At 43.8% G+C, this 25101-nt stretch overlaps 1 protein-coding gene across 1 annotated transcript in view; it reads left to right on the top strand.

The window, feature by feature from the left end:
• PRKCQ (protein kinase C theta) overlaps window positions 1-25101 on the top strand; it is a 52159-nt gene that overhangs the window by 16512 nt on the left and 10546 nt on the right. Inside the window, exons 4-14 of the mRNA XM_057376640.1 lie at window positions 4202-4401; window positions 5532-5592; window positions 7287-7449; window positions 8023-8054; window positions 8157-8242; window positions 9310-9439; window positions 10850-10959; window positions 11110-11233; window positions 12573-12748; window positions 15818-15991; window positions 24523-24614. Of these exons, the coding sequence (XP_057232623.1) occupies window positions 4202-4401; window positions 5532-5592; window positions 7287-7449; window positions 8023-8054; window positions 8157-8242; window positions 9310-9439; window positions 10850-10959; window positions 11110-11233; window positions 12573-12748; window positions 15818-15991; window positions 24523-24614 (1348 nt within the window). The remainder of the gene's footprint in view (window positions 1-4201; window positions 4402-5531; window positions 5593-7286; window positions 7450-8022; window positions 8055-8156; window positions 8243-9309; window positions 9440-10849; window positions 10960-11109; window positions 11234-12572; window positions 12749-15817; window positions 15992-24522; window positions 24615-25101) is intronic.

Below are 25101 nucleotides of genomic sequence, written 5' to 3'. Positions count from 1 at the left end.
TTAGAATAGAACTGTGTAGAGCTTGGCTGTTTGCTTTAATGAGGCTTTTGAAAGCCATAACTCAAATTGAAATCTGTGTCAGTTCAAAAGTGAATAAAATCAATTTGATCAGAGCAGACCTGTATTTATTTGTCTGACACAGACATGAAAGTGTTTTCTGGTATCCAGCAAACACAAAAGTACTAACTATGAGATATAATTTTTGTGCTACTCAGAGTAAATAATCATAATTATTATAATTATAGTTATTGTAATAATTATTGTAATAATTGTAATAATTATAATAATGAGAATTATTATTATTATTATTATTATTATTATTATTATTATTATTATTATTGTTGTTGTTGTTGTTGTTGTTGTTGTTGTTGTTGTTGTTGTTAATTATAATAATAATAATGATAATAATCCTCTACCAACAAGAAATAAAAAATAGTGTTTGAGGGAACTTTTCTCCATTAGTGAGGATGAAGTCTAGGAAAAGTGACATTCTGCTATTGGAAGGTTTCTGTTTGCTGGGATGTAATTTCACACAACAATTGCTAAGAGCATGGTGGGACAAACATGGTAGGACAGGGGCTTCTCACATCACCTTTTGGGGTGAACCTTTTGGGGCTGATTCACCTCAAACTCTCCTCTTGGGGTGGGCTGAAACGCCCTTGGGAGGTGTCAGTCTGCTGGAGGTGTTTAAATGTGTGGATGGCCAACTTCACCTTAAAGTGACTAAAAAAGTGAGGCCACCCGGATTCATCTGCACTGTAATTCCAGGATATTGATGTCTGAGCCATCCCAGCCTGAGGGGATTCATCCATGATCAGTGTGGTGAATCACACCCTGGAAAAGCCGCGTGCTCTCCCCTGAGCAGACAGAGCACTCAGAGGTGCTCAGGGAGATGAGCCTGACTCTGAATGCCAGGAATGCTCTCAGAATGACCATTCCAAGGAGCTGTCATGCTCTAACAGGCTTCAAGAAGGCAAAAGGTCTCCASACAAACGTCAGCTGAATATATTTGAGGTAGAATCATGGAATCATTGAGGTTGGGAAAGACCTCTAAGACCATCAAGTCCAGCTGTTAATCCAACACTGCCAGTTCCACCACTAAACTGTATCTTATCCCTGCTTCATGTTTATTTTTTTATCATAGTTTGCTCTCCAGCTCCCTGGTTTGACAAAGCACTTGCTACTCAGTTGTAATGGAATTCAAATATACATATATATGTACATATTGGTTCCCTGATRTGTGAATTTTGGTTAAAATTTTGGCATGACCAAGGAGTAGCAGTGGATCAGCTACACAGCTGGTGGGAGACACAAATCATCCTGACCACCAGCCTTGTGCTCTGACATTTGGCCATTAAGATGTTTTTTCAGGGCAAAAATTATTGCTGAGCAGGGCAGGACATATCCAATGTCCAAGGCCAAACTGAACAGGGTTTGGAACAACCTGGGACAGTGGGAGGTGTCCCTGTCCATGGCAGGGGATGGAACTGGATGRTTTTTAAGGTCCCTTCCAACCTAAACCATTCTGTGTTTCTGTGTTTAGCATTAGCAGTATGACAAGTTTTTGGTTTTGGTTTTACTTTTGTTTGTTTGGTTGGTGGGTTGGGTTTTTGTAAACAGAACAATGGTAGATGATAAATGTGTTTGGTTTCCAAAAAGAGGCAGTTTGACTTTTTTCATGCCAAAAGCTGTCCCTTGTCAACCAGCCATGATGAAAAAATCATTAGAATGAAGGGCCCAAAGGATCTGGGGGTTGTGAACATCATCTATGGGACAGAGGGATGTCATAGCAAGATCACCCTGAAGAATTTCAGAAGTTCTGGGTAGATCTTGGTCAGCATTTTCGATTTTTCCACTTGCTTATTTTGTAAAAGGGACCCTGATACATTATGATACAATCTTAAGGAAAAAAAMMCCAAACAAGCAAAAACTAAACCACACCTCCCTACAGTTTGGAAGCGTTACAGCAATTTATAATTGATGACAAAATATTTCAGCAATTATATGCAYCTCTGAGTTATAAAAAGAGCCTGCCCTTTAAAAGCAGCTTCTGCCTTCACAAGCCACCTGGCCAAGTGCCATTTTGCCACCTGCCTTGGTGACATTTGCTTCGTGAAAGATCCTACTCCACATTTGAACTCCTCAAAGCCCCCAGGAAAAGCTGCTCCCGGGGAAAGGCAGTTGCTGTTTCGTTTTCCAGGACCCCGGGGTTGGATTAATCCCTGACAGGATTGCACAGCCATCAGCGAGGAATGGATGGCTGTTCAGGGTTGGCTGTCTGATCCCAGTTCATTCACAATCCAGGGTTTGTTGATTTAAGCCCGGCCTTTCTGGAGTGCAGCTCAAACAAAAGCACTCGTTTTGCAAGTGTTATGTTTCACACCTGTGGTTTTTTTTTCACTCATGCAGCAAAGAAATAATGGTCCTTCACTGAGATTTCTGTTTTCTGGGATGCTGTGAAGTTTGTGTCTCATTTTTTATCTCTGCTTTTTTGTTGAAAGTGTGTTGAATATGTATTTGCAAGCCTGATGTGAATGAACTAAGCCTGCAGGCAATAAGCTCAGTGTAGAATTGCCTCAATCTGCATGTGTGAAAAGTCAGCCCCATGACAGAGATGGATTCACCTCAGACTGAGGTGCTCTGAGCTTTGGGGAAATTGAATTTGAGTCTAAAATTTAGCTGCACAACTGCTCATCACAACAGGCAGGAGGTTGAGGAGCTGTTTTACGCTGCAGGAATGTTCTGGGGACCGGATCATTTCTCCCCAAGGAAATAGTGGAGCCACCATCCCYGAAAGTGATCCAAAAATGAGTGGAKGTGGCACTTGGTGATATGGTTYAGTGGGCAAGGTGGTTTTGGGGTGAAGGTTGGGCTCAGTGATCGCAGAGGTCTTTTAAAGATAATTTTAATGATTCTGTGATCTCTGCTCAGTTTGTGATGCAGACCAGTGATGATGGTCAGAGCTTAAATTGAGTTTATGGGGTTGAACCAAGCACAAAAGTGCTTTGTGAGAGCTAGGTGTTGGAATTTCTTTAAGTCAGTGCTGCCTGCACGATTCTGTCCTCAGGAAGCTGCACCCCAGCCCAAATCAGTCTTTTGAGTAYAGTTCATGTAGAACATTTCTGCATGTACAGAGTGGCCAAGGGAGATTTTTGTTATAATCTCACAGCCCTGATATTTGTTCTTTCCCCAGTACACATTCTCTCATTTCYTGAGATGAATATCACACAATCAGGAATCTCTGCTCCCTTTATTCTCCTTCTCTCCTGCTTCCCATAACACTGGACTTTATTTGCCAGTTTTAATCTATCCTGAAGGTGTGGCACAAGCCTCACATATCCTGGAGCTCCTGCCTGTGTAAATCAAAGCTAAGCAGAGGGAAGAAACCTGAATTTGTCCTCTCATTTAGGGAAAARTTTTCTCCAGTCCAGGCTATTAGCTGCATCTTCTTTTCCAGCTGGGTGAGAGGAGGGAAATGCTGGAATTATTGGAAATAGGAGCAGGGTCTTTAGCACACAAGGGTCACAGGTCTGCTGCTTTTTTTCCTCTTATTCCTCCAGCTTCAGCATTTGATGGTTTGAACATTTGCAGAGGGTAACTGTGATATAGAATTTACCTCGAGAAAGCATCCAAGACTTTTRCATGGCTGGATGAAGTAAAACTGTCTCTGTGGGAATAAATAAATCTGTCTGAGGCTCTTTTCAGGGAGACCCAGTTAGAAAGAACCCCCTGCAAGCCTCAGAGATAGCAGTTTTCGTACCCATCACTATTTTAAGATGCTGTGGATGAAGAGGAATGAAAAAACTAGGAAAAGTTTGCTTGAAAGTTGAAAACTCTACATTCCTGTGGAATGGTTGCAGGTCTGCAAGACAATTCATGTTTTAACACCCCTTAGTTGGCTACGGGGCTGGACATGTGCTCCAGCTGAACMTTAATCCTGAAGTGCACCCAGATTTTTGGGGTTTGAAGTAAACTTGTCTCATTTTGCAGTGCCTTGGGACAGATGATAAACAAGGTGGTGGTCTGGGGTGAGATTCACCTGATTAAAATTGGTAATTTATGGTGTTGGAGTCTGATTAGAGACCTCCCCAACAGAGCTGATGGAGCCAGGGGTGGGAAATGACCTTTTTTAGGGTAGATGTCTGTWTTTGGTCACATGAACCGCCCTCACTGGATGGATTTATGTTTTCCCTTTCGTCAGAGAATGGCCAGGTGTACGTGCAGAAGAAGCCCACCATGTACCCACCCTGGAACAGCACTTTTGACGCCCACATCAACAAYGGCCGGGTCATGCACATCGTGGTCAAGGACAAAAGTGCTGAAATGGTCTCAGAGACCACGGTRGAGCTCAAGGTGTTGGCAGAGAGGTGCAAGAAGAGCAATGGGAAGACAGAGATATGGGTGAGCATCTCTGTCTTCTCCTGCAGGATGTGCTGGGGGCTCTGTGGGGTAGGGGGATGCTTTGGGGCTGTGGCTGTCACCAGCAGGACAGCAGGAATTGGCTGCCACAGAAGAAAAAACATTCTGAGTGTACTTGGGTGTGACTTGAGGGAGAGACTTGTCAGAAGAGAAGAKCTTGGCACTTTTATTTTATCTGCTGCTGCTGTGTTGAAACGTGCCCTGTGCTGGTGAGGATCCTGCTTCAGGGTGAGCTGTGCCCACATATCAATCTTTGCTGAAAAACCCACTGGGAACAAAAATTGAGTGGCTGAACGTGAGTTATTTCATGTTCTCTGGGGTAACAGCTTTAAAAATTTAATCTAATGCCGAGTAACTGAATCACAGCTGCCCGAGTTCAGAGTTATATCAGAGCAACTCCTTAAAAATCACTGAAGTCACGGTGGAGTAAATTTGAACAGTCTTCACAAGAATGCTCAATGTAAGGTTGTGTGCCCTGGTAGCCCAAGCAAGAAAGGTCTTGACAGACCTCTTTAAAATGTAGTATCCAGATTATACATAGTCCAGTGGATTCAGATTTCCAAAGGCACTTATGGGTGACGAGTCAGGTGCGAGGGAATTGCCAAATCCAATGGGAAGGTCCCAAAAAAATGCCTGAGTAAGATCATAGCATCCCTCACATTGACTGTAAAGAATTTAGACTTGCAGAACTGAGTGCCTGAAAGATTTCAGCATCACCTGTGTGAAGCTGGCTGGGTTTTTTTGAAGTGCTCCCATTTCCCCCTTGCAGGATCCATTGGGARCAAGTTTTCTCTGTAGATAGTGCTGGTCCTAATCTGGTGTCTGTAAACCTACCTACATCTTCCCTGGTTTAATCAGATTCATCTCTCCTATCCTGCTGCTCTGAGTGTTTGATAGGAGATGATCAACCCCCCCTCTCTCCATAGTTGCTCCCACCCCTGCCTTGTTGCCTCACATGGATATGAGAAACYCGAAAATTAACATTCATTGCTATTCAGCAGCTCCCACTGGGAAAAGGAGATCGCTTGAAAGTCATCTGAAATGATTTTTCCTTCTCTGAATGACTGTTTAATGGACTTTTTTTTTTCTTGTTTTTCACTTATCTCAACCAGCTAGACCTGAAACCTCAAGGGCGAATGCTGATGAATGCAAGATACTTCCTGGAAATAAGTGGCAAGTGTTTCTGTTTGTTAATTTGTAGCTGTGAATTCTGGTCTGAGGGGCAGAYGTAGTTTCTTCACAAAAAGCAGCGYCCGTGTCGTTACTGACTGATTCATAACAGCAAACGTAATYATTTGAAACAAAAACTCCAGAAAAGTAATTTTTATTGTGTGGTGGGAATGAAGACTGACTGTTCCTCTGTGATTTGCAAGGCAGATTTTTGGCTGGTTTACCACTAAATGGCAGATATTCCARTTATGCTAAACAAGACAGAACAGATACATAACGAACCAGCTCCCTCTGAAATAATTCTACTTTATGCACTGCAAGAAATAGACTGGAGGGATGGTGTGTGTCCAGGGAAGGGAAAAGAGCTGGGGAAGGGTCTGGAGAACAAAGAGGGGCTGAGGGAGTTGAGAAAGGGGCTCAGCCTGGAGAAAAGGAGGCTCTGGGGGGATCTTGTGGCTCTGCACAACTCCCTGACAGGAGGGGAAAGCTGGGGAGGGTCGGCTCTGCTCCCAGGAAAGAAGGGATGGGACAAGAGGAAACAGCCTCAAACTGTGCCAGGGGAGGTTCAGGTTGGATATTAGGGAAGATTTAGGTTGGATATTAGGGAAGATTTCTCCTGGAAAGGTCTGCATTTTGCTTTGTTGAAGAAAATGGGTTGAATTCAACCATCCAGATGGTTGGTCTTGTTCTCCCGTTCTCTTTGCCAAAATTCTCATTCCCTCAGGTGTMGGGTGAAGCTGTGAGGTGCAGATATCTGGGAGGATCTTCCATTTATAGAAACAGAGAAGAACTGAAAGCAACCATGGCCATGCTGATATTTCTTGAGCCATCCCTGCCTTTAATACAGACTGGGCTGCTGCTGTCTCCTTGTGTGTTATGAGATGTCAGGGAGGCCGAAGCATAGAAAATCAAATTGTGCTTCTGTTACAAATACCAAGATCAGCATCAGATCACACAGAGAGCCCATTCCCACAGATTACCAGCGTGACTCACTGTGCAATGCAGGAGTGAAAGGAAGCAGAGATTGATTTCCAGTGTGAATATCAGATTTGTAGGCACAAGCACATACATAAATGCACAAGTGCATCTGAAGTCAGAATTGGTTTGTTTGCTGTTCCAAAAAGTTTAAAGGTGAGCTGTGAATAACAGCAAGGGCAGAGCAAACAGCAAAGCAAGTGTTGTCATGGAAAAATAACAAAAAGGATATTCTAGAAACATAAATATCTGCTTATTGACACAGTATATGCACACAGAAATGATTCAGTTAAATACCCATATATATATATATATGTATATTTACATATACAAGAGTGTGTTTGTATCCATATATAAGTAGTTGCTATCTTTTATATAAATTCATTCTTTTTTAGGGCATTTTTCTTCAGTGTCATACAAAGATAGAGCTTTATRTTTAAATTCTCTCTCCTTGGGAAATTTTTGTTCGACGTTTTAAAAGCAGCATTATGAGTGGCCAAGGGAGCTCAGAGTCCCAAGTGTAAAGTCATTTTAGTGTAGGAATGGTAGATAAAAACCATCCAAATGAGACTTTTGTGGGCTTCATAAAATGATATTTCTTTGAGTATTCATTATCATGAATGAATCATCAGCTTCAGTTCACGTAGTGTTTGAGCAACTGCATTTTTTTGAGGCATCTGATCAGGACAGGGCACAYTTAAATATCTCTCTTTTCACCCCAGATGCAAAGGACCTGGCTGACTGTGAGACTGAAGGCTTCTTCTCCTTGCACCAGCGCAGGGGAGCCATCAAACAGGCCAAAATCCACAATGTCAAGTGCCACGAGTTCACAGCCACCTTCTTTCCACAGCCCACCTTCTGCTCTGTGTGTCACGAGTTTGTCTGGTAAATGAAAATGGATCTTTGCTYCTTCTCCTTCTAACCCTAGGAACCAGTTCTGGTGTAAAGGCAGCACTTGGGAACGTGGTTTAGTGTTGGGCTTAGCAGATCTTGGTTGGACTCGATGATTTTAAAGGTCTTTTCCAACCTAAAGATTCCATGATTCCCCTGATCAATATCTGTGCTCCTGCTGTAGGATCTTTGGCATTTCATGTGTGGAGTTATTGCATCGCTTCAAGGATGTGGTTTGCAGTTGTAATTCCAACTGTGTAAATTTCCTTCATTTTTAAATTTATTGTTTACAAATATTTCTGGGTTTGGCCCAATGCACAGGCATTTCTCACCAGTCCAGTTTGGATATGGTGCAATTCAGAATGTCAATGTGTGCTGAAAAGGCTGTGAAAACCACAGACAATCACTCCACCATTAGACTGAATGAAGATAAGGAAATTCAATAAGCTCTACAAAGACTSACAAAGAGCAAAGCAATTTTATTCTTTCTTTCATAAATGTTGCTCTCCTTTCTTCTGCTGAGGCTTTCAGACAATTCAGAATTAACCACTTCTCTGTTTCTTTCAGGGGTCTGAATAAACAAGGGTATCAATGCAGACGTAAGAATCTTTTTTTTTTTTCAGTTTTCTTACTGTCATTATTTACTTCACCTTTTCTGAAATAATTTCTTTATTAACACTCTGACACCTTTGCTGTTGCAGAATGTAAYGCTGCCATTCATAAGAARTGCATTGATAAAGTAATAGCCAAGTGTACGGGATCAGCAATCAATAGCAGAGAAACAATGGTAGGACTATTATTATTATTATTATTATTATTATTATTATTATTATTATTATTATTATTATTATTGTTGTTATTTAAAAAAAACCTTTCTTGTCACTCAGATCTCTTCTACCTTGCTGCAAAGCGAATTCTGGTGAAGGAAAAGGTCCTGCTGAACTGAGAACTCCATGATCTGATCTGTGCCCTTTGCTTTTCACATTCCCAGTGGTTTCATTGCCTCCTACTTAAGATTTACCCAAATGCAGCTGCAGAATAAGCAGCTGCTGAATCAGAGCTGACATTTTTCTAATACATAAAGTGCAGCTCAGAGGGAAGTCATGAACATGAAGTGAAGGTTTACTGGAGAAAACTCTTCACTATGTWGTGTTAGGCCACACATCAGGCCAAATTTTCAGATTTTTGCTTGARCATCCCATTCTGTGTTATCTGAAGAAGTCAGAGGGAGATCTGATGTCTCAGTTGTTATTTTGTTTATTTTTCTCATATCAGCTTATTCTAAACTTTGCTTTTTGGTAGACAAAACCAGAACTTAAGTCCCTGATAGGATTATTCCCCTTCTCTTCTATCCTACAACTTTTATTTGCTCTCAGCCCCACCCTGGCTCTCTTCTTAGAGATGAGATTTCTTCACTTCTGATATCTCCAGGGTATATGTATCAACTTTGTTGTCATCTTTTGTACAAAAAGAATTAAAACAGGCTCTTCCAAGGAGTGTTTCATGACAAAAAAAAAAAATTTAGATACCAATGGCAGGATGAGATGGATAATATTTAAAAGTACCAACATTTTCCCACTGAGCATTAGGGAAGCCTGGGCACATAAATGAGGCACAAGCAGGTCTTTGGCCAAGGCCTGGGATGAAATGACCCAATTTCCACTGAATTGCAGTTGATATGTATCAAAATTTGGTTTTGTGTGCTTGATAGACAGTTTCTGCCTGGCAGAATGATTTCTGCCCAAGGATGAGAGGGCAGTAGGCAAACCAACTCCTGTGGTACCCCTTTGGTTTTCCACATGGAGCTCAGGTGGGAATGAGGAGTGGATTTTCAGCCTGGCTTTTCTCTTGCAGTTCCACAAGGAGAGGTTCAAGATCGACATGCCCCATCGCTTCAAGGTGTACAACTACAAGAGCCCCACCTTCTGTGAGCACTGTGGCACCCTCCTGTGGGGCCTGGCACGGCAGGGGCTGAAATGTGATGGTGAGTCCCTGGTGAAGGTGGCACTGACTGAGCCCAGGAGGGGTCGTTGTATTTGGAGGAGTGCAGTCTGAAAATCTGAATTTCGTTTATCACCCTTCTCTGCAAAACCAGTATGGGATGGCAGACAGGACTGTCCTTCAGGGAGGATCATTCTTCCAGAAGGAGGACAACTGTCCATGTGCAGAGAGATATTTGATCTGGGAGGATGATAAGACCTTCCCAAACAGACAAAGAGCATCGGAGTGACATTGATCATCTTCCCAAACCACCCCCAATATGAACTTGAAAAAAACCTCTTCCACTGTCAGACCCAAGACACTTCACTCTCTTCCCAATCCTAGACCAATGGGAAGATCCTGTTCYGTGATTATGATTTATTTATCTCTGGGATAATGGGCTGTAGAGTTTTGGTAGCCTGTGCCTGCAGAGGCTGATGGATGTGGAAATGCAACCTCTGGCCAGAGGAAAATAGAAAAATACTCCCCACAGGTGATGCTTGAAAAAGGTTTAGAAATAAAACTCCGTAGACTGGTGTCTATAAAGCGAATATTTKTTTATTGCAGCACTAAAAGTGAGAAAGATTTCTCCTCCTAACTTACTTGCCTTTAAATTAGCACATATTTATATAGTAAGCATAGTGTAACATTACTATTGTCACTGCCCCCCATACCCTACTATACACCCACCACCACACATAATTTCAAAAATACATGATATCACAGTTTTACAAGTACGCATGTGTTATCTTCAATTCAATAGTTGCCAGAGTCTCCCTCTGATGAGTTACCATTTTCTTTATCATGATAGACTTTTAACCTTTGTCTTCAAAGCATGCAGAGTTGTGATGTTTATAAGCTTTTTCTAGTCTTTTAAGTCTTAATTTTTAATTATTTTGCTGTCTTGTGCCTCTGCCAAGTATCCATCAGTGTTTTCCACTGTTTTTTGTTATAACATCTACTTTTTTTCAGAACTTTTTCTGATTTGTGCTTCTTAGTGATTTCACGTATCTATGTACTAATCCAGCTGGTTAGATTATGTGCAACTAATGAACTATATGTTACTAATACACTATTAAAAATCTTATAGCAATATATTAAAAAGCTATCATTAATAACATRTTGAAAGTAATTACATTGTATTTTAATAATATATAAAAAGTTATTACATTCTTATATTAAAAACATATAAAAAAGTTTTTGAAATATTTCAATTAATAGGCTTCATTAGCACTTTGTCACTTTAATATAAGCCACATGTATTACAGGGAACCAAGAAACTACCTGAGTGCCATCTCAAGAGACATTTAAGCTTTTCAGTGGCTAAATTCTGCCCCTGGCCAACATCAGTGCATGTTCCTGCCCAAAYCTTTACAGCCTCTCTTGTCCTGACACCTCCTGTTCTTTCTTTCAGCGTGTGGCATGAACGTCCACCACAAGTGCCAGACAAAAGTAGCAAATCTTTGTGGAGTTAACCAGAAATTGATGGCTGAAGCTCTGGCAATGATAGAGAGCACTCAGCAGGTAAATAATTCAGGCATTTTGAGATGCTCTTCTCATAAACAAAGACCTCTTCTAGATCTTGGCTTTTGTGAGCCACACTCAAGAAGCCACAACGTTCATAAATTCGGCACGTGAGATTTGGCTCAAAAATTTGCTGTTTCTGTGCTCCAGGCTCGCTGTCAGCGTGACAGTGAACAGATCTCCAGGGATGGACCTCTGGAAATCGGGTTCCCTGTTCCTGTCAAGGATGTAACGCCACTTCAGACACTGCCAGCATCTACAACAGGAAAAAAAGGTAATTTCTTGTGGCGATTGGGGCAGCAGCTTTGTTGTTGTTGGGTTGGTATGTGGTTAGTTGGAGGTGAAACAAGTAGGGGATGTATTATCCAGTGAATTGTTTGTGAAATCCCCCAACCTAGAGCAGGACAGACCCTTTCTGGTCCCAGGATATCAGTGACTCTTCCCAGTCACATCAGTTGGACGTGGCAGAGATCCTGGATGCCAGCTTTGCTCCTCCTCTAATAACCTGCACCACCCCCGTGCCATCCCAGCCTCTGGTGATGTGAGACACCGACCACCACTGCTTCAGCTGACCCCTGAAAAACCTTTCTGATCCCGTGCTTGAGCACATCTCACCCCTCCACCAGCAATAATGTGCTTATTCACTGCTTGAAGCTCATAGATTTTAAAWTCTGAGCACTTTACAGTGAAACCAAGCTCTAAACAGGATCTTTGGAATCCTTCTGATCACCGTAGCCAATTTTCTTTCTGATTTCGTATTTTTGGGTGGAGATTGACTTCCAGCAGCTTTGAAAACCTTTGATAGATGTCCACTTCAYTCACCCAGGAGCTGATCTGGGTGTCACAGCCCTCTGTGCTACAAGAACAGGTGTTTAGGAGGGTAAATGAGGGACTGTACCCTTTGGCTCCCAAGGAGAAATTATTTATATCCCTGTCTGTGCTTATTTTTGTTCTGTTCTACAAGTGGAGCTATGCTGATGWGAATCAGTGAAGCCCCAGGTTGTTTCACATCTGTTCCACATGTGGGTCTCTTTGTCTGCTGAGCAGTGTTCTTGCAGTTCAGTATTTTAGAACAGTCACAGCAATGGGATAAACCCAGTAAGGGACAAAATTTCTTACAAGTTTTTACAAAATCAAGTTATTGGACTATTGAAAAAACTCTTGAGTGATTCCACTCCAGGGCAGGTGAAATAGTTAATCTGGAATGCTTCACATCCAGAGCAGGAACACAGCATGAAAATGCCATCCCATCTTTTCATCCAGCTTTGCCAAGGGCTTTGAAAAGACCTTGAAAAAATGGAACCACTCCATAATGGCAACAGCAAGAAGGACTGAAGAAGGCAGGTGGCCGGAAATTAAGGGTTTGGTGCCACAAAACAGAAAGGCAGATGAAACAGTTTGTAAAGTGGTTGCTAAAGAAGGATAAAAACCCCTGAAGAAGATGGAGTTCCCACTGGAACTGTGGGAGAAGAGCCAATCTACTTAGACATGGCCACCCCATTTCCATTTGTCTGAAATTCCCTTTAAAACCTCKAAGCACAATACCTGTGAGTGTTCTGGGATTTTCTGCTCATGTCCAGGGGTTTATTTGAGTGCTTTGGTGTGTGTTGCAGAGCCACAAGGCATCTCCTGGGAGACTCCAGTGGAGGGCACAGTGAAGGGGGAGTCTCTCATAGAGTCAGACTTGGGAGGGCAGTCCCAGGAGCAGCAAGAGCACCAAGTGCAGTTAAAGCTGACCATTGAAGACTTTGTCCTGCACAAGATGCTGGGGAAGGGCAGTTTTGGCAAGGTAAGTGTTGGGACTGGGACACCACTGTGTGCATCATCTGCATTTTGCCTTGTGGGCACTAAATAATCTCTGGTCTGAAGGGAAATTTAGGGGAAATGTGGAATCATTTAATATGGAAAGAACCTCAAAGGTTATTGCATCCAGCTGTTAACCCAGCATCACCAAGTCCACCACTAAACTGTGTCCCCAAGTGCCACATCCACRTTTTTTGAACACTTTCAGGGATGGTGACTCCACCACTCCCCTAAGCAGCCTGTTCCAATCCCTGATTCTGTCAGTGAAGAAATTTTTCCTAATATCCCATCTCAACCTTTCCTGGCAGACCTTGAGGCTGTTTCCTCTCCTCCTGTCCCTGTTCCCTGGAGCAGAACCTGACCCCCCTGGCTGTCCCCTCCTGTCAGGGAGTTGTGCAGAGCCAGAAGGTCCCCCCTGATCCTCCTTTTCTCCAGGCTGAGCCCCTTTCCCATCTCGCTCAGCCTCTCCTGGTGCTCCAGACCCTTCCCCAGCTCCATTCCCTTCTCTGGACAAACCCCAGCCTCTCAATGTATTTCTTTTAGTGATGAACCCAAAATTGAATTCAGAATTTGAGTAGTGCCTCCCCAGTGTCCAGTACAGGTCACTGCCCTGCTCCTGCTGCCRCACTGTGGCTGACAAATCTCCAAACCTTCAAAGAATCCTTGCTTTGAGCTCTATCTTCTCCTTGCCTTGTCCTTCTCTCTGCCCCATTAATTTCTGTGTCATGAGTGCCCATGCTAGAAGAGAGAAGTCCCAGACAAAGCTTCATTTCTGTGGAGGTTGATGGGTCCTGGATATCCCCAGAGAGCTGGTGGCAAAGGTCTCTGTGCTGTCCCTCTTCTTAGAGAGGTGGAAGCATGGGCTGAGGAGCTGAGTGTGGATCTTCTCTGCTCTCCAGAGCAGCAGATCTCTGTCAGGAACTGTGGCTGCTCTTTCCCAGCTCTGACCTGTGCTGCAGCCCAGAAAAAATTTTGTGACGGCCAAGAATTTTTGGTTTTGAAACAAGAGCCACCTGTTTTCAGTGGATCCATTAATCCTGATGAATTGTGGAGTGTTCCTCCTCATTGCAGATATCCCCTGGAAGGGGACTCTTTCCTCAGTGTGAGCACAAAGCTGCGTGAAGCAATGCCAGAGGAACTCACCACTGCGTTTTCACAGCCAATAAGGAGCATCATTATGGATCTCATTGCTCACATCCCACATCCTTCCAAGGGGGAAACTGTGCCCTGACAAAGGGCTGCTTTTTGACTGCTAAATGAACAGGAGCAATTGCTTCAGCTCTCAAACTGGTGAAATATTTCCTGTGTTGGCCTTTCCTACTAGAAAGTCATAGAAGCATAAAATAGTTTGGATTAAAAGGGATCTTAACGACCATCTATTTCCAGTTCAATGGACAGGGACATTTTCCACTAGGAAGTGTCGTGTCTACTTGTCATGTCCACAGTTTTCATGAGAACCAGAGCTGTGGCATCTCACAGCTAAACCAGAATATCCCAAAATCCACAGAAGACTAACTGGAGTCAAGAGCTTAGATGTCACACATCTTTCTGTCACACAGAAACATTTTTATTGGAASCAAGGGACCTCTGGAGGTCTTATAACCTAAACCATTCCTCAAAACAGGTTTAATGAGATGAGGTTTCTCAGGTGTTTGTCTATCCAAGTCTTGAACACCTCCATTGAAGCAGATTCTGTACCTTGTTTTAAACCCTCATACTGACATGGGCTCTCCAAGCCTGCAGCCTTCTGCACCTCTCTGAARTGCACGTTGTGGGTGTGCAGGGGATGGACCATTTCATGCCTTTCTGCAACCAAAACTCACCCACAAGYTTCCTGTGTCGGTGTCGCTCCCGCTGCCCTCATTTGCTTGGAGCAAGATTCACTTCCCCAAAAAGGGGACAGAGCATGCACACCTCGGTGCCCCAGGGGTGTCTCCAGCTCTGCTGAGAGRTTTTGGGGCAGATCCATGAGGATGTGTCCCACCACCACCTCTTCATGAGGTCTGGCACTGCCCACCTGCTCCTTGGCAGTCACGGCACAGCTCCCAAATGCAGCACAGTCCTCAGTTTCCCCAGGAGAGCAGTGCCCAGCACAAAAAYGAGGGTAAAAAGGGCGCCTGCAGCATCAGCACTGTGAGCATTTCGGGTCATTCAGTGCAGAGACAGAGGGAGGCTCTAGGCTCTACTCTCTGTCTGCTGCTACAAAGTGAAATGCAGCAGCAGCCAAAAGGGTAAATAAAACTTTTGTCATGGCTAAAACATGTYCGAGCTTACTCAGTAAATAGTGCCTGGTAGAGAACTTCAAAGACCTCTTTGATGGATCTTACACATTTATTTGGTGAATAGAAACAGGGTTAATAAGCTGTTAGTGTGAGGATCAGGACTGTCACTKCCTTCCAGCAGAGACTCCTTTTCTCTGTGCTCTCTGGAAAATCCTTCTCTGCTGCTCCAGGTCTCATTTTCCCTGCCTATAAAAATAAACAGAGGTTGTAACTCCCCTGGGATGTGTTTTCCCATTCTCAGAGGAGATCTCCTGCAGAGGCATGGGAGATCCAGCYTGTTTTGCTCAGACCTGAAAAATGRGAGGRAGGAAAGAAAGACATCTGATATAAAACCAGTCCAGCTACTGGTGGACATAATTTTCCATCTGCTGAGGATCTGGTGGAGCATTTCAAAGGCTGACAAAGCAATATTTTCTGTTTTGTTAATTGAAGTCAGAGAACAGGAAATGTATCTCAGGAGCATTTGCATGAGGGTGGTTTCTGCCATCAGAAATGTTTGGCTCTCTGGCACATCCTGTCCACCCAGGAATGGAGGATCCTGCTCCTCTAATTGCCAAGASCTTCTCATCCTTCCCCAGGGCTCAACTTCTGAAAACTCTTCTGGGTGTGGGGAGCAAACTCAAAGTCTACAAAGTCTTAATGACAGAATTGGGCCATAAACATGAGGGGTTTTAGGCATATCTGAGTGAATTCCCCTGAGCTCAGCTCCCACCCTCACAGGACTGTTCTGAGAGGAGGCAATCCCTATTTCTGAGCAGCTGTTCCCTCCTCAGGTGTTCCTGGCTGAGCTGAAGAGCACAGATCAGTATTTTGCTGTGAAAGCCCTGAAGAAGGACGTGGTGCTGATGGATGATGACGTTGAGTGTACGATGGTGGAGAAGAGAGTCCTCTCCTTGGCTTGGGAGCACCCATTCCTGACTCACGTCTTCTGCACGTTCCAGACCAAGGTAAGACCAGGCTCTGCCACTTCTTCCACAGGCTGAGGATGCTTTACTGAAATACAGATACTTGTGAAGGGCTTCAGCCAGCTGGGGTGAAGCAAAACCAAAGTGACATTTAAGTAATAAATTAATTTGCATGGTCCTACATGCCAACATCCACCAGCTGATCAGCTTTCCAGAGCTTTTCCTCAGCCACAATCATCTTAACACCAAAGTACACACAAAGAAAGAAACAGTGGAACTCTGAGAGTTTTTGTCTGTCCAGCCTACTCAAACCATTCCTGAGAGATGATTGATACCTCTCAGCTCAAATTCAAATCAGCATTTCTGTCTCGTGGCTGCTTGTTCAGGGTTTTGTGAGGCTGCTCCCAGTCCCTGCTCAGCCCCAGGATTTAGTGGCACAAACCACTCCTCAGTGTGAGTCTGGGACCTGCTCAGTGACAGACCCTTCTGCAGGGTCAGGGGAAACAAATATAACCCCTGTGGTGCATCCCGGTCATCTGTGGGATGTGGCACCTGTTTAAAGAGTTAAATTTACRATAGGGAATGTCTGGGAACTGCTGTAGGTGATGTGCACTGAGCCCAGGCATTCATTTAACCCCTTTGGGACTGACAGTGAGGAAAATACATCCTGGGAATGGATCCTCGCCTGGCAAGGAAAGGAATTAACTCCCTATTTGGGAGTGGAGCTAGTTTTCAGAGGMAAATATAAATGCCACGGCTCCAAAAGCAAAGAAAATCAAGATTGAATTGAAGAGATAAAATATTCACAACAGTCACCGCTCTGTGAGGGAGTTTTTCCTCTGGGGAATGCTGCCTGTTATTTCCAGAGGGATGCTGACTGATGCCAGAAGCTGAACCATATTGTCTGTAGATCAAGTTCAGGATGGACACAGCAGGGACAATCTGCAGCTCTGCTTTCAGGCAGTGCAGGCATGAAAGTGTCCACTTCCTTCAGAAGACCATGGCAAAAAGAGGAGAGACCAAATGGAKCTGTGTCAGGATCCAGGTGGGATTTTCTGACCATTGAAGGGGGGTGCTTCCAGCTGAGGAGAAGCTGAAGGATGGAAAAGCAGTGTGAGCCTGAAAAATTCATAATGCCGGGCTCAAACACCCAGGCAATCTTTTTCTACACTTATGGGCAGCACCACCCTCCCTTGTACAAAAATAATCCCCCTCCATCTCATCCCAAGCCATCACTGCCACTTCAAACTCACAAAGTGTGATCTCCCCATCTTGCCCCCAAATTCATGGAGAGGGAAACTGGAATTGTGGCTGCCCAGCCCAAAATCTGGGCTCTGATTGAYTCTCAGCTCGTGTTTTTTCTCCTCTGAGCTTCACAAGCCAGCAGAGATCACTCAATGCATGGAAATCACCTGGAACAGGGGAGCTGTGACAAACCATGGGTGGTCTTTCATGGCTCAAAGGACAGCATGGTTCAGTCATAATGTCCTTTACAGCAAWCATTTTGGGATCATGGAATGTTTTGGGTTGGAAGGGGCCTTAAAGGTCACCTATTTCCCACCCCTCTCATGGGCAGAAGTGACAGAACCACTGTGTAGAGCCCCTCTGAGGATTTCAACATTGAAAATTCGACATTTTTTTTTGTTTTTTGAAGTTTCACTGGATAGRCAAGTAGTTTAAAAGAGAAACACATGTGTCAATGCCTTTCTGAATCCCTCGTGCTTTGGCTTACCTGAGCTCTGCAGGTGCTGAGTGTCTCTGCAAAGGACAGTAAAAACAGGAATATTCCTACACCAAAACAAGGATCTCAACAGTCCACTTGCCTCCAGAGGGGAGAAAAAAAATGTCTTGTAGTCTGTTGGCAGTTCTTTGAGCTCTGGGATACGTTTCTTCATCTCAACCCAATTAATGAGTGGCTGCTCAAAAATACAAAGCTGGACAGCCCTTCAGACAGGTTTTGTTGGCACCTAAAACTCCTTTTAATTCCTGTGGGGTCTGAATGATCAGTGCTTCCAAAACTCAGAATACTTGTCATGTTTCACTGCATAAATGCAAGTCCATGGTCGGTTTTGGGTGTTTTTTTTCCCCCAATCTCTTTTTGAATGTGACTGTTTTATTTTCCTGTAGTCATCTTTGTATCCAGATATTCAACTGACATAATTGCATAGTGTGRATTTTAACAATAAGATCAGAGAGCTATTTTGCTGTATTAGATATAAAGGGATGCTGTTATGTTAAAGAGGAGGAAAAACATGTTTATAATTCTGTGAAATCCCAAAATTAGTAATGCCAAAACAGTGACTAGCATCCCAGTACTTATGTTTTATTCTTTTTTTGCTTTTCACTGCTCTTCTGCCATAAAAATAGTCTTTCCATTTTTGAAAGCCCCTTTTATTTGTAACTGCTGCTTTACTTCATTGACCAAGTTTTAATAATACCCTTCACCTAAATGCAAATTAAATCTTGAGGCATTTTGACTCATAGCACAAAATAGCAACAGAGAAGACTCTCTCAACCCAAAAGAGAAGTAACCTTTAATGCAATACAAAAGAAAATCTTACAGAAAYGTTCATTTTCTGCTTTACTGTTGTATTATGTATTTTCAGAGTCCTGCTGGCGAGCCTTTTTCACATGCTCTGTTGCCTTCACGTGCTTAATACTGACTGAAAAAATCTCTTACACTTGCAGGAAGGAAAAAGAATTGTAAATAGGGAGTGTGGTCTTAATTTGAAAATCCTTATGTGCTGAGGCGTTTTCCACAAATATTTTCAGATTTCTCATAAACCTCTGAGCTTACTGCAATTCCTGCAATTTTTTTTTTCTTTCCAAGTGCAGTTTCTGTTTTCTTCTCTCTCTGACTGGCTGTTGAGGGGCAGGGCTGATTTCTTTGCCCTGGATCAGAACGTGGGGTTGGCACATGGGTATTTCACCTKTTGGATGTTCATCTCCACTGCCTGGTTGTGCCATGGACCCCCTGAACAGCCCTAGCTCCATCTTTCTAGTTTTTTTGGGGGGTGATACCTCAGCTTGGAAATATCTGCCCATCCTCCTGGTATTTTGAGTATTTTGAGCTTGGAAAAAAAATCTGATTCAAGGCCGACTTTGAACCAGCTGATGGGGAAGTTTAAGAAAGCTCTGAGGATTTTTCCCTCTTGCAACCAACAGGCAGGAAAACTGGCAAGGTCTCGTGCAATCCTGGCCAAAATTTCAGCGAGGTTTAGCAGAAATAGCAGCATCTCAGTAGAGCTTTGGGATTCCAACAAGGTTGTGCCAGGGAAGGTGTGAGGAGCTGTAATTGTAACATCAAATATGAAGTTTTTGCAACACACTTCTAGGTGGTGTCAGCCCATGTGGTGTGAAAAGGGGGAAGGCATTGGCCAGGAGAAGAGGGGGACAGCTCACAAGTGGATTGTTTTTTATGGTGATAGATAATTGACATAATCAATACACGCATTGATTTGTGTGATAGATAATTGACATATTCAATACACGCATTTTCCTTGCCTTCCCATTGTCCAGCCTGATGAAAATCAACTCAAAATGCATTCAGCTTTGCCTGAAATGTCTAAAAATCTGCAGTCTAGCTGCACTTTATCCTGAAAAAAAATATTTCATAAAATAAAAACTTTTTTTTTTGCCTGTTTTTCAACTGTTAAAATATTTATGTTTCATTAATTTGACTACTTTTTGTTTAGTTTTTGGTCTTGTGATTTTTTTTTTTWAAWTCCCAWATCTTTGGACAAATTTTTTTCTAGGCTTGAGGAAATCAGTCTCTTTCCACGATTCTGCTGGACACTGATAGGGAAAACCACTTCCTCTTGGAAGACATGGGCTGACAGAACCTCAGTTTATCAGTGAGTGATGTCTGCTCTGAGTGTGAGTAAAGGTTTTGGGATCTCAGAGCTTGAGTGGAAGGAGCTATTGCCAGCCCAGTCTGCACCTTTGCCTCTGCAAATGTATTTTATTAATGTGCATAAACAAATTCCTGTGCTCTGTACCGAGCAGATGGGCACCACCACAGTGAGCATCCCAAATGAGCAGCTTAACACACAGAAATGCTGATGGTGCAAGGGTTAGAGTGAGGAATAAACAGTGAGATCAGGGACTGGTCTGGGCTTTGAGCAGCTCTAAGAAACGCTGCCATCTCCAGAAGATAGGTGATATTACACAAGAGGGGAGAAAAAATCTTTAAACCAGAAAACAGAATTAAACTTTGGGATCCTCTGGTGCAAACAGCAGTGCAGATGAATTCCTGTAGTCACCTCCTAGCAAGGAGTAACCCTGTGTTGACTGTTCCTCATGAGAGTAGAGTCAGGGAGGGCTGCACTCTCCTCTTTCCAAGGATGGGATGCTCTGATGGGATTGCAGCACTTTGGTGTGGTGGGAAAGGCTGAGAGGTCTCTGGTGCTGTCTATCCCATGAAATGAAATAAATCCAAAGCAGAGATCAGCACCCAGACTGCGCTGAGCTGCATGAAAAGGTGAGACCAGAATCAGCTGCAGGAATTGCATCATGTCCAGCCTTTCTCTTGGCCAGGGCCAAGTTAATTCCATGGGTATGCAGCAGGATTTGGTCACTGAATGTGGAGCCTTCTCTACCTGGACCCCATTTGTGAGGGTAACTGCTCTAAACACAGGTAAAACCACACTGTCCTGCAGCATTAATTATTCCCACATCCATCCTCCTGGAAGCCCAGGGAAGGAGAATTTTTGCTGCTCGGTAAATGGTGTTAAATTGTGTATTTGTATGCATGCGAGTGCTTTCAGAATGCAAAGAAAACAAAATCTGAAGATCTCTGCAGAAAAGTGCTCTGGAGGGCTTCCAGCTGGTTAAAGGATTTTAAGAGCCCGTTAAAGGATGTACCTTCAAAAGATCAATTTAAATGCTGCCTGCTTTATACTCATTGTTTATAGAGTTGAAAGCGTCTCTGATAGTGACTATTCATTCTCTCAGCAGTCACAGGCAGAGCAGGAGCAGGTTTGTTTTAACTCCATCCCTGCCACGTCCTGGAGAGGCAGAGGGAGAAAGTGGCCCTGTGGGGAGGAGCTCAGCTCAGCACAGGCACCAAGGGATTGAAATGGGCAGGAAATTGAGTTCCTGCAGTAATCCAGGCTTTCAGCACCTGGCAGGACTGGCTGGACTGGGGAATTGGGTTATTTAGTGTGCAGGATCTGTGTTGTGGTTATTTTGTTCAGGACACAGCTGCCGTGTCTGAGTTCCACAGCACCGTGTTGTAGGGCTCTGTCTGCTGTGGGAGAAAGATTTGTCCTGTTCCCTGGGCTGAACTGGAGGAAGCCTCTGGAAGATGGTCTAGAACTATGGAATGTCTGATACATGGATGTTCTCAAGATAACTGGTGCCAGCTTGTTCAGGAAGTGTTTGGATGCTGTCAGGCACATGGTCTGATTCTCAGTGCTGTCCTGTGCAAGGCTTGGAGTTGGACTTCTTTTTGGCTCCCTTCCAACTCAGAATTCCTCTGATTCTGTGACTCCATAACTACCTGGGGGCAGGAAGGGCCTTTGCAGTCCTCCTTGAGCTTTGTGGTTGTAAAAGATGGCACCAATTTCTGCCATGGGACCAGACTTTTACTGTTKTGTGAGTCTGGAACCGTGACTGAAAGTTTGGCTTGAGCATTTGGTACCCAGGGATGTTCCTGTGGGTGGTCAGCAAGCTGTCTGTCCCGTGTCTGCAAGGTCTCTGCAAGGCAGAGGGACAGGGGGCTTTTCCCAAGCTTCCTGCAGAGCTTGGAGGAACAACATTCCTGTTTGCTCAACATGCACAGGCAGGATCATTGCACGGGATAAGGGCGTGACAGAGCCCTGAGAAGCTCAAAAGCAGAATTATTTATTATAGAAAGGACTTTTAAAGGTCATCTAATACAGCTGTCCTGCAGTGAGAAGAGACATTTTCAACCAGATAATGCAGTAATTTAACCCCCCTGGCCTGCTCCAAGTGCTGACAGACTCCAGATCCTCTCAGAAGCAAGCAGGAGCCATCAGTTAATTTTCCCAGGAGGAAGCGTAGGTTGGAGTTTGTCTGCRGGAACATCCTCTGCGCCGCCCTAACCCTTTGACCCTGTGCACCCTCTTGAATTTTCAGTGGTTTCGAGAATGGTTTTTGCCACTTCCCATTTTTAATGTGTCCTTTGGCTCTGTAGATCTCAGGCATAGGAAGCTGGCTCCAGTGAGTTGCTGCACTTTGCCCTGTGTGGTTATTACACCTCGCTGCTCGCAATGACGCAGGGCTGATCTCAAAAAAAACAATTTCCTCCACAAGCCATTCCAGACATCTGCATTTTGCAAGAAGCAAAGGGGAACTTCCAAGCCCCAGAGCAGGAAAGCCAGAGTGATCCTGTGTCTCTTTTCAGCAGTGTTTATGTACCACTCCATAGCTCGTGGTAGATCATAAACTTCAGTATTAATCATGCCTAAAATTTTTATTYTCCAACTTTGTAGCTTAAGGCAGTTGAGCAACAGGATTTATATATTTGAATGTGAATTAATCCGAAGGGTTGTTCCACCTTTTCTTCCCTCAAGGATGCTGCCAAGGTCCCCATTTCCCAGTCAGAGTCCCTGGTTCAGTTAAAKAGGTGCATCAGATGCTCAAATCTGTGAACAAGCAGAGCGTGACTGCTCATTCTGCTGAATAAACATGGACTAAAAGTTGCACTTAGAGATGTGTGATGAGGTGTAGCCAAAATCAGCAGAATTTCCAGGGAAACTGAGGGGTTTTCTCCTTCCCAGCCCACTGCAGACCCATGAGGTCTCTTCAGTCCCAGCAGGACATATGTGGCTGCTGGTGTGTTCTTGGCTAAACCCCATCACCTCCCTGTGTACCTCCCCAAAGAGCATCTGTTCCACTGTTTTTCCTGAATGGATTCCTGAGCTCACATTTGCTTCCTAGATTTAAACATTTCTTCACTAAATTGCCCATCTCCCTTTGGCCTTTTTGCTTGCTGGAACTCATGTATGTGCACAGCCCCCTGCAGATGCAAGAACTTCACGCTGAGAACCTGCACCCATTTGGTTTAGTGACAGAATTTGTATTCTTTCCCCAGGAGGCCAGATTTGGCTTTGAGCTTGTTGGATGACAGGTGGGGTTTCCAGCGAGTCCATTTAAATAAGAGTGCTGTAATTAAGAGGATCTGGCTAAAGAAATTGCACAAATTAGAGCAGACAGCTGTTGTTTGAAAGGAACAAGCACTTTTGTGGTTTTTTWACATAGCCAGCTCTTGGCTTGCTGCCAGAGATACTTACATTAGATCTTATGGACAAAAAGTCTTCAACTGTTAAAAATATAAGTCAAAATAACCCTATTTCCCCCCCAGAAATTATGTAATGGGCAATAGGCAACACAGAGAAAATATAAACTTTATACATAGCCTAGAGATGACCAACTTCATGTGTTTACAGAACAGAGAGAGGCTTTTGAGGGGAAAAAAATACTGCATCCATTTTATTTTACTCCTGCTTTTATGCACAAAAGGTGAGGTTCCCAAAACAGAAGTTTAAATGGGGATCATAACTCAGTGTGCAGATGCACTTCCTCCAGAGAAAGGTGCCCTTTTTGCTTTGTGGATGCAATTCAGCAGGGAAAGGATCAATCCAAACCAGCTTCTGCAGGATTMTGGTGGTAAAGTTTGGGCTGATGAAGCTGTGGGAGGATCAGTGTCATGTACATGAGCARCCTGGTCCAGTGATTGGAACTGGGTGGTCTYTAAGGCCCCTTCCAACCYRACTATTCTATGATTCTGTGTCAAGGATTGGAAAAGAAACCTCAGTGGTCAGTTTTGCTCATTCTAGAGAGAGATTCCATCATTTCTGTRTACCAGGAGGAGAGTTTTTCACTGCCCTGGTGGAACAGCTGATGGTTACATGCAACTGGGGACAAGGACTGGACTTTTTTCCAGGCTTCTCTGACATGCAAGTGCTCAGTGTGTATTCAGAAATATGATTAATTCATTCATTTCCTCACCACCAAGTTACACAGAGCAGCTTTCAGGTTTAAAATCAAGGATGTGCTTAAAACGAATTGCTACATCTGGCTGGTGACTCTGATAATTTAAAAAAGTCAGACCCAGGTGCCCCCACAGAAGATGTGCAGGACTGCAGGTGACACCAGCTTGAGGTCACTCCCCTGGTGGATAATGTACTGGGATGGGGACCAGAGGAGACCTGGGAGTGATTTTTGCCTTTTCCACTAATCCCCTGAGAAATTTGTTCATCTTTCCTTCTGCTCCATGGGCACTGTGGAGTTACTGACCCCTTTCTGTGAGCCTGGAGTGCTGCTGGTAAAAATCCACAGCCCCAGGGGGTCATTAAGGGGCTTTGCAATGTTTGCTAGTGGTGTTTCTACAAATCAGAGCAGGGAGTAGGAGTATGGGCTTAGGGAACCAAGAAAAGAAATGAGGAATCTAAAAAAAAAGCTGTTTTCTTTCCAAAACCYTCACAGTAATCTTTTCCTTCCTCTTTTTTAGTGCTTTCTGAGAGGTTTGATTTTTTTTTTTAATATATCTAAGCTTTTACCTCGCTGTACACCACACTTATTTATTCTCACCTTGTCTCATTCTCCAGGAAAACCTCTTTTTTGTGATGGAATACCTCAACGGAGGAGACCTCATGTTCCACATCCAGAGCTGCCATAAGTTCGACCTTCCCAGAGCAACGTAAGAAGTTTATTATTGCCTTTGGGCCTGCAGGGTGCAAACAAGAGAGAAGCAAACTGGGAACTCGATTTTCTTCCCAGCTCTGCYACATCCCTGTAGAGGAAACCCTTGGGCAGATTTTTGACCTCTCTTCATCTTGCCCAGCTGCAAAGGGGGATGATGCTTGTGCTGGAAGCAGAGTCACTCTCTATCCCAGCAGTCTCCAAAGTGAACAAAGCCTTGCAGGTCATCACCCCACCTCAGTGAAGGACTTGCAGTGAGTCACTTCCCATCCTCTTTTCCCTCCCACACAAGAATTTTAGACTCCATCCACGCTGTTTATTTTGGTCAGACACGACCTTTCTTCTTCACAACACTCTGCAGCCAAGCTGCAGGACCTGCTTAAGCTGAGGTTGCCAGCCCAGTGATCAGAGGTGAAGCTGTTGTTTGTTAAAAATAATGGGATTTTCCCTTTTTTCCCTTTAAAGTTCAAGGGGATGGAGACAAA

Source organism: Malurus melanocephalus, unplaced genomic scaffold, assembly GCF_030028575.1.
Source record: "Malurus melanocephalus ecotype Western Australia unplaced genomic scaffold, MMel_1.1 scaffold_286, whole genome shotgun sequence".
In the NCBI taxonomy this organism is placed as follows: Eukaryota; Metazoa; Chordata; class Aves; order Passeriformes; family Maluridae; genus Malurus; species Malurus melanocephalus.
This window is presented reverse-complemented; position numbering and strand designations above follow the sequence as displayed.